This window comes from Antedon mediterranea, chromosome 11 (genome assembly GCF_964355755.1).
Source record: "Antedon mediterranea chromosome 11, ecAntMedi1.1, whole genome shotgun sequence".
In the NCBI taxonomy this organism is placed as follows: Eukaryota; Metazoa; Echinodermata; class Crinoidea; order Comatulida; family Antedonidae; genus Antedon; species Antedon mediterranea.
Genome location: NC_092680.1, coordinates 6,719,961 through 6,736,319, shown reverse-complemented (window position 1 = coordinate 6,736,319; position 16,359 = coordinate 6,719,961). Strand labels below are relative to the sequence as shown.

Sequence of the window (16,359 nt, the reverse complement as noted above, 5' to 3'; positions counted from 1 at the left end):
CGTTTTAAATATGACACACCCCAAACCTCAATTCCATATGTTAAAATAGGAAATATAAATTAGTTATAAAGTGTAACTAAAGTATCTCTAGGAACAAAATGCCTTCTTTTTCACAAACATCAATATAATGATACAGTAAACACTGACTCAAAGTCTATGGTTTTCTGAAAAGTCCAGTTTTTAGAATTTTTGATAGTAAAAACAAATTCAAGATTCAAGAAATTTTATTTGTCCATAAAAATGGAAATTCACTTTGCTTGGTAGATTAAAACAACAATATTGCAACACTTTAAAACGTGCAGTATTATAACAGATTAAAAATACAAGATAAAAAGTTAAAAATGTAAAACTATTTAAAAATTGCATTAACGTCTTACATTAGAATTAAAAATATGAATGCTATTTACAACGAAGGATTTTCTAGTTCTACAAAGATTTGCTCTTGGAGGTCGTAGCCTAATACGACCTTAATTTAATATTAATTTAATATTAATTTGATATGTATGTAATTAGTATATCTCATTAATGTGTCCATTTTTCAAAATCTAGGCTCAAAGCATGTGTCTGCTGCCATTGCATTTACGTTAGCACTTTTCTCACATCTTTTAAATCACGTGAATATGAGAATCCAGGGGGCGCTGTATGATGTACAACATCCTAGTTCACCTAGTGCTTATGACAGTAATGTACACATTTCAGGTAACTATTTGTTTGTAATTAGTAAAAAATTACATAGGCTTGGTGGAAATTCACTTTTGTTAAAATTATGAATTAAAATGAATGAATTCAAGTAAGAAATAAACCTAGACTTAAGCTTATTTTGTTTTATCGTTAGTGACTTCTAATGTATCTATTTGGTAGTAACCTGTTTAATTTGAATAATTATTTATAGTATTAAAATTAATTTGATAAATTTTTTAAATCATTGAATTTTCTTGATATGCATATGGGATGAAACTAACAAAAATAAATGTTAATTTATTGTATGTTTATTTTTATTACTCAATTTTGAGCTTTGACATTGAATCAATTCATTGGAATTGGAAAATTGGAATGATGTGATTTGCTAAATTAATTAATGAATGTAAGTAATTTGATTCAATTATGAAGTTAATATTTTCAGATGCAACTGATGAGGATGACGAGGATGATGAAATTGTGAAGTCTGGGCCTGCAAGCCCAACCAATACATTAACTCCATCACAAAGCCAAGACGGTAGCCCAACTAAAGCCATTCCTAGAGATGGCAAAAAACAAGTGAGTAAGTCCTTACGCAGACGCCGTGCACGATCCATGCAATCAAGCAAGCCATCTAGTGACCAATTTGATCTCAGCGAGGGAGAGCTCAGTATCAGCAGTCAATCAGATTTCAGTACTTCGGATGGCGATGTGGCAAGTGAGGGCGCTCCATTTTCATCTGGTTCTGATAGTGATTTTCTGATGGACAGTCAAGATTTTGAGATATCTAAATCAAAGGAAAATAAGAGCCCTGATGTGAAGATGACCTCTCAGATTACTGTGGAGCAGATGCCTGCAGGTGCTAGAGGGAGTCCTGCCACTATTGCACAGAACCTTAAAGATCTGTCATCACAGCTTTTCTCTCAGAATCCAAGCACTAGCTTCTTAAAACGCAACATCCGTCTTGCTCCATCCTTTGAAGCTTATGAGAATGACAGGTCAGAAGTCGAAGGTAAAAGTGAACCAGTTGATGTCAAGGAAGATGATCCTAAAGAGAAACCTCTGAATGAAGGTCTGTTTAAACTAAAATATATGGTGCATTTAAAAAAAATTTGAGAATAGCATCTTTTAGGTGGTATGAACTTGTTTAGGTCATTTCTCAAATGTTTTACACTGAAACCTCTAGCCACAGTACCACATGTGCAGTAGTTATTAGTAGTTAGTTATGAAATTTGTGTTTCTTTTTTTCAACAAATCCACTCTCAGGGCTCTTTAAGTAGTAGTAGCAAAAGTAGTTAGTACAAATCATGAAATTTCTCACCGTTCGAATGAATGTGTGTTTTTACTGTTAGATAAAGAAGATTCTGTCCAGAAATTGATATCTGTATTAGCAAATGAGGAGTTGTTACCAATAGTAAAGCTGTTTTGTGATTGGCTGAGAGGACATTCAGATATTATTACCACAACTGCTCAGGTAATACATATTTATTGTTTTTCATGTTATTGGTAAAATTTATATATAGATATAATATAATGTATGAGGACCACTACTGATGCATAATCATCCTTTTTGATGATCATGATCTTTATTTACTGTAGTGTCCTACACGCTACATGCAACCATCGCCATCATAAACTAACATAACATCATATTTGAAATATTACCCTAAAGAGTGGAGTTGTGGCTTGGTGGTTATGATGCTTGGCTACCACTCAAGTCCCGTCACATGTCAGGATTTTTTCTAAGGACAAAATTACAAATCCACTCCCAAAGACGTGTAATAAGACTTTGTTTATGTAGAGCATCTTGTGCATATGTTGGTCTTGTGAACCTCTGAGGGTCCCTCAATAAATATGGTAAAAAAAAAAAATACATTGTTTCTTATTTCTTGTCCTCTTTCCACTATTTTAAAAGATTTTGAGACCATGATTAAAGTAATTTTTTTATTTTTTCTTTAACAAATTAGAGTTCACATACATTGTGGGCTCGCTTGGCACTTCTTCTTAACCAGCTTCCTCGAGAGAAACAAATCTGTGAACCAGGTATGTCGATTTATCTTACCTTTTCTTTCCAATATTTGTAATTATAGAGTGATAGATGATTGGTTAGGGTGGATAAAGCTAGTGACAAACATATGATAATTATTTATCCTAAGACAGGACATGTGACAACAGGCATCATAGATTGTTATCTTGAAATGCGTTCATCATTATTGATTCTCTTGTTAAGTAATAGGTGATGATGCATGAAAACCAGATAAAAAAGACAACTGTTTTTGTATGATTTACATATTGTTATCTTTAGATCTTAAGTGGTTTATTGATAGGCGATTGAGGTCAGGCAGCCATGTAATAGAATCAGCCTGTATCACAGGTGTACCAATGTCAGGTGTTTGTTGATGCATAGAGAAAATAGACAATGTCATTTGCATACAGTACTGACTACATATCATATACCAAGCCCACACATTTTACACGGGTGTGAAAAACGCGTGACTCGCGTGTAATTAGGTACTAACAATACTGTCCATATTCACTCATGCATTACTGCATTGAGTAATTCAACTGCAGCGAACTGTATTTATAATTTGTTGATGTTTTGTTCATATATATTATTATTATCAAACAGACAATAACTGGAATTACAGTACAGGATAACAGCATTTTATATAACAAAATATAGGCCTATTTGAAATAAAAAATCGATTTATTTATCATACTGCAATAATGAAGGTAAAAACCTCCATGATGCAATTAAGCTATGTCTGTGATTGAAAATACTAGGCCTAGTTAGTAGGCCTACTACCGGGAGTACAGTACTACTATTCTAGGCCTAGTTTGCTTTCAGGGTTTGTTTATATATATTTTTAAGTCATATTTATTAAGTATTTGAGAAAACTCATTAAAAAAACAAGGTAGAAAAGACCCAACAATATCTTTCAAAACACGATCGTCACTGGTGGCCGAATGACGTACTTTCTGTACACACCACGTTGTAGAGTTCATCCATGGAGTTCACACAGGTACACACAGTTGCTAGGCCAAATAATAACATAAAGATTTTACCATTCCCAGTCGGGGAGGAAAACATTTATATAGTATTACAACGCCAGTATTGACATGCATGTATTTAGCGCGGTAAACAATGTACACCCCTGTTACGGACTGGACCATTAATCGCTCCACGAAACCACGTTGGAGCGATCCTCCGCACACAGCCAGAGCGAGAGAGAAGCGAGGTCGAATAAATACAAGTTTTTACCATTTCCCGTCCAGGGGAAATCAGTTCTCTTATAATTACAGCCCTGATACCGTGCGCATGTTTACGTTGATATTATTTAATTGCACACCCCATTTTGGACTGTACCATTTTCGGAACCTTGTTTTGTTTTCATTATAAACATGGGCTGATGTCAGACAAATATCGGCTTTATAAACGTCAATTGAGCAACTTATTAAGTCGTTACATAAGCAGAGAATTCATAAAGCAAGTATACAATGCAGACATGTTAGATAGAAATATACTAAAAGACATTTAATAAACGTGTTAGAAGAACGTAATCATTTAACTTTCTACACCGAGCGGCGGAAAACCCATTCACAGTCACAGTTATTTGAGCGAATACATACTGTACTTCTTGGCCTAAAATAAACACTAGCTCTGTATTTTAATTTAAATATTTGGCTTACGGTTAGGAAAATACAAGGAAACATCATTTTTTAATATTACTATTATTAGGCTATTTATTGACCTATTAAAGATCGCTAAATATGTTTTTTTGTTGTCGGGGGCTTAGTAGGTATACGGTATAGTATTAGTAGCTCTCTATTCTAGCCTCCCTGTTGTACACTTCTCTGTAAGCCTCACATTATATAAAATGATACGACGTGAACTCTAAACAAAACCCCGATGAAAAACAATTTACATGAATTCTATAAACTTTCTTATTTATTGTTTGCCTAACAATAGAGAAAAAATAAACTTTGTTGCATACAGTAACGGGCGGGTTCAGATTACATATGATGGTAGGCCTAAACAATAGAAACAAACAGATACCCACGTGTGTGTTGTCGCGGGCGTCGTACCGGGAGTTCCATATTTTACCAGTAAAAAGCTACAAAGTGATGACGTCATGGTCCACACGGTAAATACAGGCACGCGGCAATTACACATATTTTACACGCGCGACAAACGCGGGTTATGGTACATGATTTGTAGTCAGTACTGTACATTATGTATAAGTTATAAGGTGTATCTGCAGTTATTTTAGATGGAATATGGTTGTTATTTACTAGTAGAATTAGTATGTGTATAGATTGGTATTAGATTGTACATCATGTTCATTATCTCTAAAAGTTTAACAACCTCAGTGATTGCATATAAATACATAGAAGAACAAAGGGTAGACAGTAGAAGTTAAATACATGTCCTAATATCAATAATAGTTTTCTATTTTTTCTTGCCGATCCACGCATCAACACATGATGTTTTGTCTAAACACCCTTTTTTAGTGACTTATTCTGTTTATATAGTTACATTAATTAGTATAAATTCCAGATCAATGACATGTATTTAAAGACATTTTTATACTAAATATTATGCTCGTAGTACTCTTGCATATAAACTCAATTCACACGTACAACACAAATGTAACAAAATGTAACAATTGATGTATATCTTCTGAATATCTCTAACCTATTTAAAATGCTTTCACACGTTAGTTAGACTTATATGCGCATTCAGCAGATACCACTGTGTTACATCGATGTTAATTCTGTAAGACCTCACTGAAGATGCCTGAAAAGATTATTCCATCATTTTTGTATTTGTCAATCAAGTATAAGACCAACATTTAATATTTCAGGAGTATTATTTCAAAATAGTGTAATGTAAAGTACTTTATAAACAATTTTAAACACATTTTTGAGAATAGTATTAGTACATGGCTAAAAGGGTCAATTAATTGGAGTATGTACGTTTGAGGTTATTGTCAGCTATCCTCAACTTCCATCATAATTTAGATGAGACATCTAAAGGAAGTCTAGAATTAATCTAATTATTTTGGTCACTGTATAATTTCCATAAATCACATCGTATAACAACCTGTCATGTTTCAACTAGTTCATCTGACCTCGCTTGACCTTCTTTTGTCTCAAGGAAACAATACGGGTTCTAATGACTAAATATAAATCACAATTTCCTCAGGCTGACTGTGGTAGGATCAAACCAGGCTGTTTTAATTTGTGGATTCCTTGTAACCTCTGTTGTCCCCATAGTAAGCTCAGCCTAAGCCTGCGGTATTAACTGTAAACATTTGTGTTCGAAGCTGATTTCGGTTTTGTTCAGTTCATTAAAATCGACAACAAGTTTTTGTGCCAACTTTGTGGCAAGCAAGTAATAGATAGAAAATAGTTTGAGCTCAAGTTTCTTATGTTCTGTGAAATTTAAAACGATGTTTTCATAGAAATTATGGTTAATTGTGTTCACTCTCCTTTCATACCTACTAAAGTTGTATCTTAAAATACTAATTTTAGAGAGCGATATTGTGTAATGGTATGGTATATCAGTGATATGATGGTATTATCAGTTTGAGATCTGTCTTTGTCATATTGCTTGTATCATAGGCAAATACTTCTTCTCACATTCTTTCATCCTTCAGATAGGATGTACAGCTACTGGTACCGTGTACATTAATTTATTAATTATTAATATGCTAATCAATGCTCTCTCTCATGGTAGGTGGTGTATTGTGGTTGACCATAATGACGTAATAAGAATCTGTTTATGATCATCAATACTGTACATTAATTTTTTAATATTATTATAATAAGCACCTCATGAAAGACTAATGTATTATTTGTGTGTACTTAATAAAAGTGGCTTGTCAACAAACTTAAAGTCATACTTTCTTAACACAATTATTTGGCCATCAATAATGTTTCTAGGCTAGGCAGTACATCCTGTGTGAAAGTATCATCAACTATGAATTCTATTCATAATTTATGCTCCTCTGCATTTCATGCTCTTGAATTGGCTTTGATTTAAAATTCTGTCTACACTATCAAATTAGTTTTACCAAAAAAGTGTGATGTGCTCAAATATGGTAGTGATGTGTCCAAATATGGTAGTGATATGACATCGTCGTTTCCATATATGGGCACATCACATTTTTTTTCATATAAAGTTTGATAGTTTCATAAGGCAAAATCTTAACATATTTGATTTAAATGAACTTCTATTTAGTTAGCTCCTCTGGGCCAATCAATCTAGAGTGCTTCAGGTTTGTACGTAATTGAATTGTAGTGCCGGAGGACATTTTCCAGGTTCAAAAATTGATTAATTAAGTCACTGTCTTTTAATTGGAAGAATGTGGATAACCACGGAACATGCTAGCGGGACAAAAGAACCAGAATATCCTCAAATCTAATCAACAGTTGCACAAAAACTGAACGGAACCAGATAACAATTTGAATTTGTGCGCGAAAGTTGCATGATTTGCATAGAATTCTCATAAAACTCTTTCTTTTATATAATGTTCACTCACTAAGAAATGATTTGTACCCTTTAATTTGCCGGGTCAATTTCGACTTCAAAAGCTGCAAAATCTAGACTAACAGTCATTAAAAACTAGTTATAAAGGAATGATTAATTGCTGTATTATCCGGAGATATCCTGGGAAATTTTTAAGCCCACTCTGATACAATTTTCAATGATGACATCTTATGAATGTGAGTCAATTATTATGCCTATCAAATGTGACTTAAAGCCTAAATGTCTGCCTTGTAAAATTCTTTAAACCTAAATTTGATTTGAAATTGGAAATATATGCAAGAGAGAAAAATGTAACTGAGACATTCTGCTTGATATTGCACCCCTAGGGGCTTTTATGGTATGTTCAGGTACAGTAACGTACATCATTTTACTCTTAAAGTAAAACAGCACTACTTCTTAAGTATAATAACAAAATTGCTATTCTGAATAAATAATAGGTTTGTTTACACCTATGTTGTAAAAATAGCACTTGATTTATAACATTCAGAAAGACATTCTGAAATGTCTTTTGTAAGAAATCCAATGGAAATGTAGAAAATGTATTCGTCAAATGTATGAATTATGTTTGAGAAAGCAGGAAACTGATTTCTCATAAATGTCTTAAAAGACATTCCAATATAAATTGATTTGTGGCAGGATTGATACCTCATAGCTGACTGCATTGGGCTTTTAAGCTTTCTACGTGACTGTTGGTGGTTCTGGTTTAAAATACATTGTGCTTGCAGTTGGTACCTAGCAGTAGTAGTTCATAAAGAGGATTTTTGTTTTAATTGGATGTGGAATTCTATAGTACTACTATTTCAATGTCAGTCAATAACATACCCACCCCTCCTGTTTGTTTGTGTGAATGTATTCCATTTAAAAATGATGTTTTGCTACTCAGCAGATATAGGGCTTCCCCCCCCCCCCCCCCCCATAAAATCAGCAAAAATCGTTTTTTAATCTATTTTTAAAGTAGTTTACCATCACTTTTTATGCTGCTAATATCTAGATAGAAAAGAAAAACAGAATTTCAGAAATGGTGTTTGTTTAGAATACCCTACTTTGGAAATGTTATTGAAAAGAAATTGTTTTCTTACCAAAAAAAAAAAACAGTTTTTTTTTTCAATATCAAGGTGACTGTTACAAGTTGACAAACCAGCTTTGATTATTTCATAATTCCTTCAGTTGATTTGGTTTTATAGTAAACTGGGTGTAACCAACTTAATGTTTACGTAGATTGCCAACAGTTGTCTACACAGCTTACACCACCTCACCTGTTATAATATTCTCAAACATCATCTGTTCATTTTCCTGTCTATGTCAATAAAAGGTGCAAATTCTGATGCGTTTCGTGACAGAGAAACAATTTCTGTTTGCTGTCTGTGGTGTTTAAAAATTTATTAAAATATACAACTGGTGGTATGTCATATTTGTACAAAGAAGACAAAAATAAAGCAGCATATTAAACTCTACATTCCGTGAATGGCAATGAACATTCAATCAAAGGCATCGGAACAAAAGACGGCACCAAGCATCTTCTTGAGAATGTGCTTAAATTTTCTCCCAAGTCCATTTCCTAACTTAAAATGATGTGTACTGCCCTCTGTTGGTTTTTGAATGTTTTTCTCATTTAATGTTAAACATTTTTTCCTTTACTGCAGATATTGCAATCACTACTGATTTTTGAATCACATAATGCCATTCAGTATTAGTTTTACCATGGAGGTATAAAAAAGAAGGAGATTCAACTAGCTTGTCTCCTTTGATGTATTCATTGCAGCCGCCGAATGTTTAACAGATAAGGGAGTAATTATAAACGGTATCGCACATAAGCACTGCGTGGCGTACAAGGTCAATATGTCACGAAAAGGTCGTATAATTAATTGTAAAACCGGAAGCAAACCGCTTGACCTCGAGCACATGAGCGTTGTGTGTGAGTCGAGTAGCTAGCGCGCGCGGCCGGCAGTGCAAAAAAGCAACACTGTATTCTTTTATTCTACAAAAATTGATGTGATGGAGTTTGATGAGTTGTTAACAAAAGAATTATTAGCAGAATTTGAAGAAATAAATACCGAAGTAGGCACCGAAAAAGTGAAAAATATCTGTATATGTAACTGTCCATCGACGGAAGAGACAATAGCCTGCAACGGTAAAGATTGCGAAGTCAGATGGTTCCATACGAATTGCGCGAGTTCAGGCCTAGCCGCCGAAGAAACGTGGAAGTGCGAAGTGGGCCAAGCAATTATACGAACGCTAGTAGGCCCAGCGAATCAACTACTAACAATAAACCGGAAAAAGGTGAGTATTAACATGGAGGTATACCTCCATGGTATTAATGAGCATAGATGGTATATATAGGCCTAACTAATTAATTACTCTAATAGAAAATAAAGCTATTTACTACTACTGTACATTTTATAATTCATGCATGGATTTTGCTGTTGACACATTTTCCAAATAATTAAATTTAAAATTACCGAAATACAGGGAATAGATATTTCAGCCCTACGTCGCCCACTACATTGTATTTTGCACAGGAAATTAAAATATTAGGGATGGTCAGATTGAATTTAACTTTTTAATTTTATGGGAAAGACATTTTAATTTATGATTTATTTTAAAATAATTCACAGCTGCAAAAAAGAAGCCGATAAAATGGAAGAGCCAATATCTACTTGAAAATGCATTAGCTGATTCTTTGGAAATTGTTAATCACTCATTTAACAAAGTTCTTGGAAGACCCTATGCTGCAGTTAAATCCAAAGATGGCAACAGCAATAAACAATGCAGTGGTCGAGTTGCGGTCAAAAGATATTCAGGATGTTGCAAACAAACTTGTCAATACTTTATGGGAGACAGCAACTGTAGCGAACACTAAAAGAACTGCATCAGAAGGGTTAGACGCAGCGTGTAGAAACTTTCAAACTTTTCGCATAAATGAAAACTCAAATCAATTTTTAGGTTTAGTTGACTGTGATATTGCTGCAAATTTTTTATTCCAAATGGCAAGCGAGGCAATTGTAGAAGAGTTGTTGTTAAGGCAAATTGGGCCGTATGAGAATGCTGCTGCAAATGAACCGCCACAGGTAGAGGTAACCAAGGAAGAGCAACAAACATTAAGATACATGGCTGGCTATATTCCGCATAAATTATTACGCTTTTAGAGAAGATTTCCAAATAACAATCTAGTTAATTTATCTATTGATGTATTAAGGAAATTAGAAATTGAAGACAACAATGATAAAATGTCATTTTTAGATTATAGTAAAGACTGGATTACAAAAATTAACAGAGGAGGCCTATTTCAAATAAATAATGATTCATTTTTATTTTTTAGGTGGCTGGAATGCGAGGTAAAACCCATTTTGTCCTCCACAAAAATTACAGAACTTTGTGGTTTAAATTTAAAGGACAAACTTACTTCAGCCCTTGATTCGCCTGTCATTAAATTAGCATGGGAACGGTTGATTGGGGATAATGTTAATGAGGTAGTAGTGTCTACTTTATTTAACAAAGTTATTGGATGTTATATAGACATCAGATGCAAGGCTTTTACCACCGTATATATGATGGAAAGAAAAAAGAAAGATGCATCAGTCGGAAAGAAGGGTGAAAAACCCTTAAGAAAGAAACTTAAAAATAATGACTAACTTAAAGAAAGAATTTCCAATTTATTCACAATATAAATATTTTCTATACAGTTCAGTAAATACATAAAAGGTGTTCATGAAATTATTATTATATTTGTACTTTATTAATATTATTTATGGTTTTCGTTCTTTTTGGGAATGGGGTACTGTCTATGCTAAAACGCGACTTCCTGGTGTTGGAGTGGATTGAACCAGTTACACTTCTGGCTCCTGCAACTTGTAGAGTGTCAATGCATTATGTTGGAATTGATGAACTGTTGGGTTTTCATTTCTTCCTCCACATCCTCTCTGTTTGCTAAAGTATTCCTCAAGAGGATCTTGGTTTAGTTTTTCACTCAACACATAGTCCACACCATCAGTAGCAAGCAATTCCTTTTGTAAGTTTTACAAAAGAGTTAACTGTAGAGGAACACAATAAACATTAATTGTACTGTATTAACATTTGCTTTAATATAGTTTTTAACAATACAACCATTAATTAGGTTCACCATTGTATTAATTATAATATAAATTAGCCTATAACTATAATTTATATTAATAACATTGTTGAATAGGTTCACGAATCATAATATCAAACAAGGATACTCTAGGCCTAGCCCCAGCATAATCTTCCTAACCCGTTGATTACGTCACACTTGATGAACCAACAAGCGACTCGCCGAGAGAAAAAAGCCCTATGTTGCAATGCATGTAGAGAAAATATACACGCGTGTACACGGTCGGGATTTTCACGGTTTGAAACCTAAATTATTAAATAATATTTACTAAAAAAAATCATTTTCCGAGGTTATCGTGTTATCGATATATAATATAAAAACCATAAAAACTTAAACTTACGGTTATTTTGGTAAATATTACTCGATTTTCTTCTAATAAAATGTAATGGCTTTCTAAATTCAATATGGTTTCGGATATGTTAAACTCTGACCCCACAAGCCCTCTCTAGAAGCTAATACAACCAAAAAAGTGTTTAAAATACATGTTCAGGGCGACTTAAATGCTAAGGGGCCTTGTAACAAGCGATGAACGACCGGCTGCACTGACAACGATGAAAGGCGACGTCCCGCGTGGCAGAGCGGAAGGCGGCTTTTTTGAACTCATCTAAGCGAGCCAATCAGCGTCCGAGGAAGTCAGTCATAGTTCATATAGCACACAGCATTTTAATCTCTATTAGCTAGTTGAATCTCCTTCTTTTTTATACCTCCATGGTTTTACCATGGAGGTATAAAATACCTCCATGGTTTTACTGCATGGGAATTGTCTGCAACACAAGGCTGGTGACTTTTTTTCTTTTAAAATCAGCCTATAGTGTGCTGCCTATATGTACTCCACAATCAAAATCCAAGCCTGCTTTTTTTTTAAAACGATATAGCCTCTTACCTAGTATTGAACATGTGATTCAACTTGCAGATTAATTGAATAAAAGTTTACTTTCGAATAATAATGAATGTTTTGTATTCATTGAATAGGCAGAATGTTTAAATTCATTGGAAGCCTGAATGATCTATTAAACCCATAAAATATAGTCCCTATTCAATTCACAAACATTCATTATTTGTATGCTATGTTAATTTATGTACTGAGGACTGTATCATCTATCATCACATTTAGTTAGGTTTCAATGAAATACATTTAAGTCGTAAATCAAGCCTTCTGGCATTGCAAAGTTTATATAACATTAGGTCAAAAAAAAAAAGGTGCTAGTTTCAGGTTCTGAATTTCAAATGAGGAGCTTTAGACAAAACTGAATGGAGGATATTTATTTCACAGTGTTCAATAGTATAGTATTTTGGCCGACGTCTGTAGCGAACGACAATGTCAATTACTGTAGTCTAACATTCATTTGAAATGATGGATGAAACTAAGCCAGGACTGTTTAAAGCACCTGGGTTGATTAATCAAGGGCTTTTATCTCCAGTGCCCACCTTAACCAGAGGAGAGGCATGAGCCAATTCTGAGGCAGATTCTAGATGCATGGGCTGCCATAAGAGTCAAATTTCAAATGCCTAATAGGACCCCAGCTCTATATATATAGCACCCAACATTCCCAGATGGTCTCCCATTGAAACTCTAACTGGGCCCAACGTTGCTTAACTTTGGTGATGTGACATGAACCGATAGAAGTAATAAAATATTGAAAATCTTTATTTGATAAACATGCATTTATTTTGAGAAGATTGATACCCATTGAGAGATTTATTTGTACATATAAATACAGTAGATTTATTTTTTGAACAAATAACAGTTAACAATATGATGTGGCTTTATTTAACATTTGTTGAACCGATCTTAAATGTAAAGCCTCACCTACATCTTGTGTTATTTCAATACAACATGCAAATGTTATAAACTGCAGAAATGCTTTAAAATATCAATATATCATGAATAAATTGACATTTACAAGTCTTGTGGTTACACATGCTGATTGACAAATATATTTTCAAACTCAAATGTATCAGTTAATTTCCGTTTTGAATATATTCGTCATTATACACTGATAACTATTTTGTAAGGTTAATTAAAAGCATATCAAAATTAATTTTAGCATGGAGTATTAATATACCCAATGATAGGGCTAAATTGAATTAACTGTAAAGGCATAGGCCTATTATAAGGGGTAAATTTTTCTGAAAAAGAAAACAATTATTTGAAAAATGTATCTGTTATCAAACTTATAAATTTGGTTTCTCTTTAACATTTAACCTTCCTTTTGAATGTTGCAGTAACATCAGTGTGGAAGGTGGATAAGAATATCTAGGTAAACAACAAGCTTAAAAACATCCTCTCATGTCCTGCTGCCCCAGGTTGACTTTTATATGCCAGCCCTGTCGCTCAGTTGGGCAGTCAATCAAAAATAGTGGGGCAGCAGCGCTTGGCCAATATACCACTGTTCTCTAAGGACATTTTATTACTGTCTGAGAAGATTGTGTCACATTTTGGCGTTGTTTTGATGTCTGAAAAATGTCAACTGTATTATTTTATAAGTGAAATATATGAGTACGAAAACTGTAAGGAAAAATGTTAATTTAATTAAATTTAACTTGATAAATTTGGACAGTTTTGTATAGCTAAATCATGTCATGTCATACAGGGTTGTTGAGTAACAGAAATACTTTTTGTTACTATTGTTTCACATTTTTTTTCTTAGAGTCATTCTTTTCCCTTATATTGTCGGTTCTATTAGAATAGGAAAGTTTTCAAACAAAGCCATGTAAACATTTTGCGCTCGGAATTTGGCCGTTGGGAGCTCTCATGCCGTATACTACCTACAGATCATGGATATTTCTTTTTAAGCATTTATCAAAAACATAACATAACATAATCTGTTTTACTATTATAGATACCTGCAGGGCACCTGTTGAAACAATCATCAATGAAGCTAACCAGAATGTGCAATGGCATCAGGAACTGCCAATCACAGAAGACATCATGGTCTGGAAGATTCCACCACTAAGAGACGTTCAGAAGTGGATGAAGTTTGACCTCTGTCACCAGCTCTGTCTCTCATGCCATGAGGAGGTAAAAATGGAATCAAAATATGTTTTCCATCTCACAATTGCAAACTTTTTATACCTGTCTCGGTTAACAAAGAGATTGAGGACAACAGTTAACTAGGATACAACAAAAAAAGATAATCCTACACAATATAAATAAATTAAATAAAAAGTGGGAATTGTGAGGTGGAAACATATTTGTTATGTTTGCAAGGTGAGTCTTATCATTCACTTCAGCTCTGTCTACACTATCAAACAGAAAATGTCATCACTACTATCTTTAGGCACATCACACTTTTTTGTCAAACTAGTTTGATAATGTAGACAGAGCTTTATCCAACTTCCCCCATCCAATTATTAATATTACTTAATATGCAGGTACTGATTCGTGTTGCATGTCTTCGTCAATTTGGACACTCCCTCAGCAAGGTGCGCGGTTTCACGTTCACGTATGACAGCAAGAACATGGTATTCCTAGCTCCATCACAAAGTGCAAGTGGAGAAGTCGGGCAAGTAACAGGTGACTCCATGGACAGAATTCAAGCACAGAAGAAGATGGTAAGTGAAGGAATGAAGCAATTTTATTTATTTCTAATTTTCAGCATTATTATAATTTGAGAGGAACTATTGTTTGAAACATACCTTAACTGGTAGAATCAGAACAGAAAGATTGAAAGGTAGGTAGGAATTGTTTTTGAAAATGTCCAGGCTTTAGTTTCATTGCTGTATTGATATTAAATCTCACAATACCAGACACCACTGGGCTGGCTTAAGACAGTATGTCTTGTTTTCCAGAAATTATGGTATTTGAATTTGAGTTAACATGTTACGAAAATTTATTATTTTCCAATCATAATTATGCCTTCATCATCATGGGACAATTTTATTATAAAAAATTACACTTAGTAAAGTTGGTTTTAGCATTGTGATTGAAAACCACAACATTTGGCGAGTGGTTCAGAAACTATCGCCGAATAATTGCACAGGTTCACCCCACTTTTTAATAACCTATGTACTTTCAGTAAACATGTAAGCTTACAAAACTTTATCTGTTGATACATAAACATACTCAACTACCGAACCCTGGTAAAATATTTATTCAGATATTAACTGTGTTTTCAAAAATGATATTGATGTTTATCTTGATTCATAACAAGTTAAAAGGTCGATGTTTTTGCTGCGATTGTTTGGTTATTACAAAATAGGTATTATTAAACAAACAAGTTAACCTGGATTATAGGATACCAAAGATAATAATATTAAGTACATATATAGCTTTTATGTAATAGTAAGGAGGTAGACCTGCTAAATTGCAGACAATTTTCTTTTTAAATGTTAAGTTTCATTGTGCACATGCAGTGACATTCGAGCATCATTCTCTTTACTCAATTTCTCGACACACTTTGGAAGATTGTAGGTTTATGTGACGACACACAATACATGCTGCTCCGTGGTCACACTGAGTAGTCGCATATTGAAACTGTCCTATTCTGTTCGTAGCACAAGCATTGCATGATCAATCTGCCTAAACATAACTTGATTAATAATTGATTTATTCTTACGCTCTGTCTACACTCCTATTGATCTCTATGTGAAAACAAAATATGATGTACCCATATATGGATATGATAACGACCATATTTGGGCATACTACGTTTTTCTGTCAAACTAGTTTGAAAGTGTAGACAAGGTTTATGTAGCGAATCTCACTGTTCAATACACATCCCCGTATAATTGATGAAAAAGTTAAAATGTGAAAAATACAAAACCAAAACACCATTATTATGTTGGTCATACTAAACCATGAGATCCATCATATACTAAACAATTAACAACATCTGGTAGGCTTTTATGACAAACAACGAGAATAAAGTATACACCTATTTGTCTGTGAGCAGTACAAAAGTGAATAAGGCCATAAAAATCCTCTCTATACAAACAAATGCATGATATAATAGATTAAAATGTAAACGATCATCAACAAACAAACAGTAATATATCA

The 16,359-nt window shown here is 33.7% G+C and overlaps 1 protein-coding gene across 2 annotated transcripts in view; it reads left to right on the top strand.

Annotated features, from left to right (window-relative positions):
- The window catches only part of LOC140062488 (nonsense-mediated mRNA decay factor SMG5-like), a 71,802-nt gene that overhangs the window by 7,863 nt on the left and 47,580 nt on the right, over positions 1-16,359 (top strand). For both annotated transcript variants that reach the window (XR_011847487.1, XM_072108728.1), the window contains exons 9-14: positions 550-699; positions 1,124-1,750; positions 2,031-2,152; positions 2,646-2,721; positions 14,204-14,382; positions 14,736-14,915. Coding sequence is in view for 1 of the 2 variants with exons in the window: in XM_072108728.1 (XP_071964829.1) it covers positions 550-699; positions 1,124-1,750; positions 2,031-2,152; positions 2,646-2,721; positions 14,204-14,382; positions 14,736-14,915 (1,334 nt within the window). In the remaining variant the exon portion in view is untranslated. The remainder of the gene's footprint in view (positions 1-549; positions 700-1,123; positions 1,751-2,030; positions 2,153-2,645; positions 2,722-14,203; positions 14,383-14,735; positions 14,916-16,359) is intronic.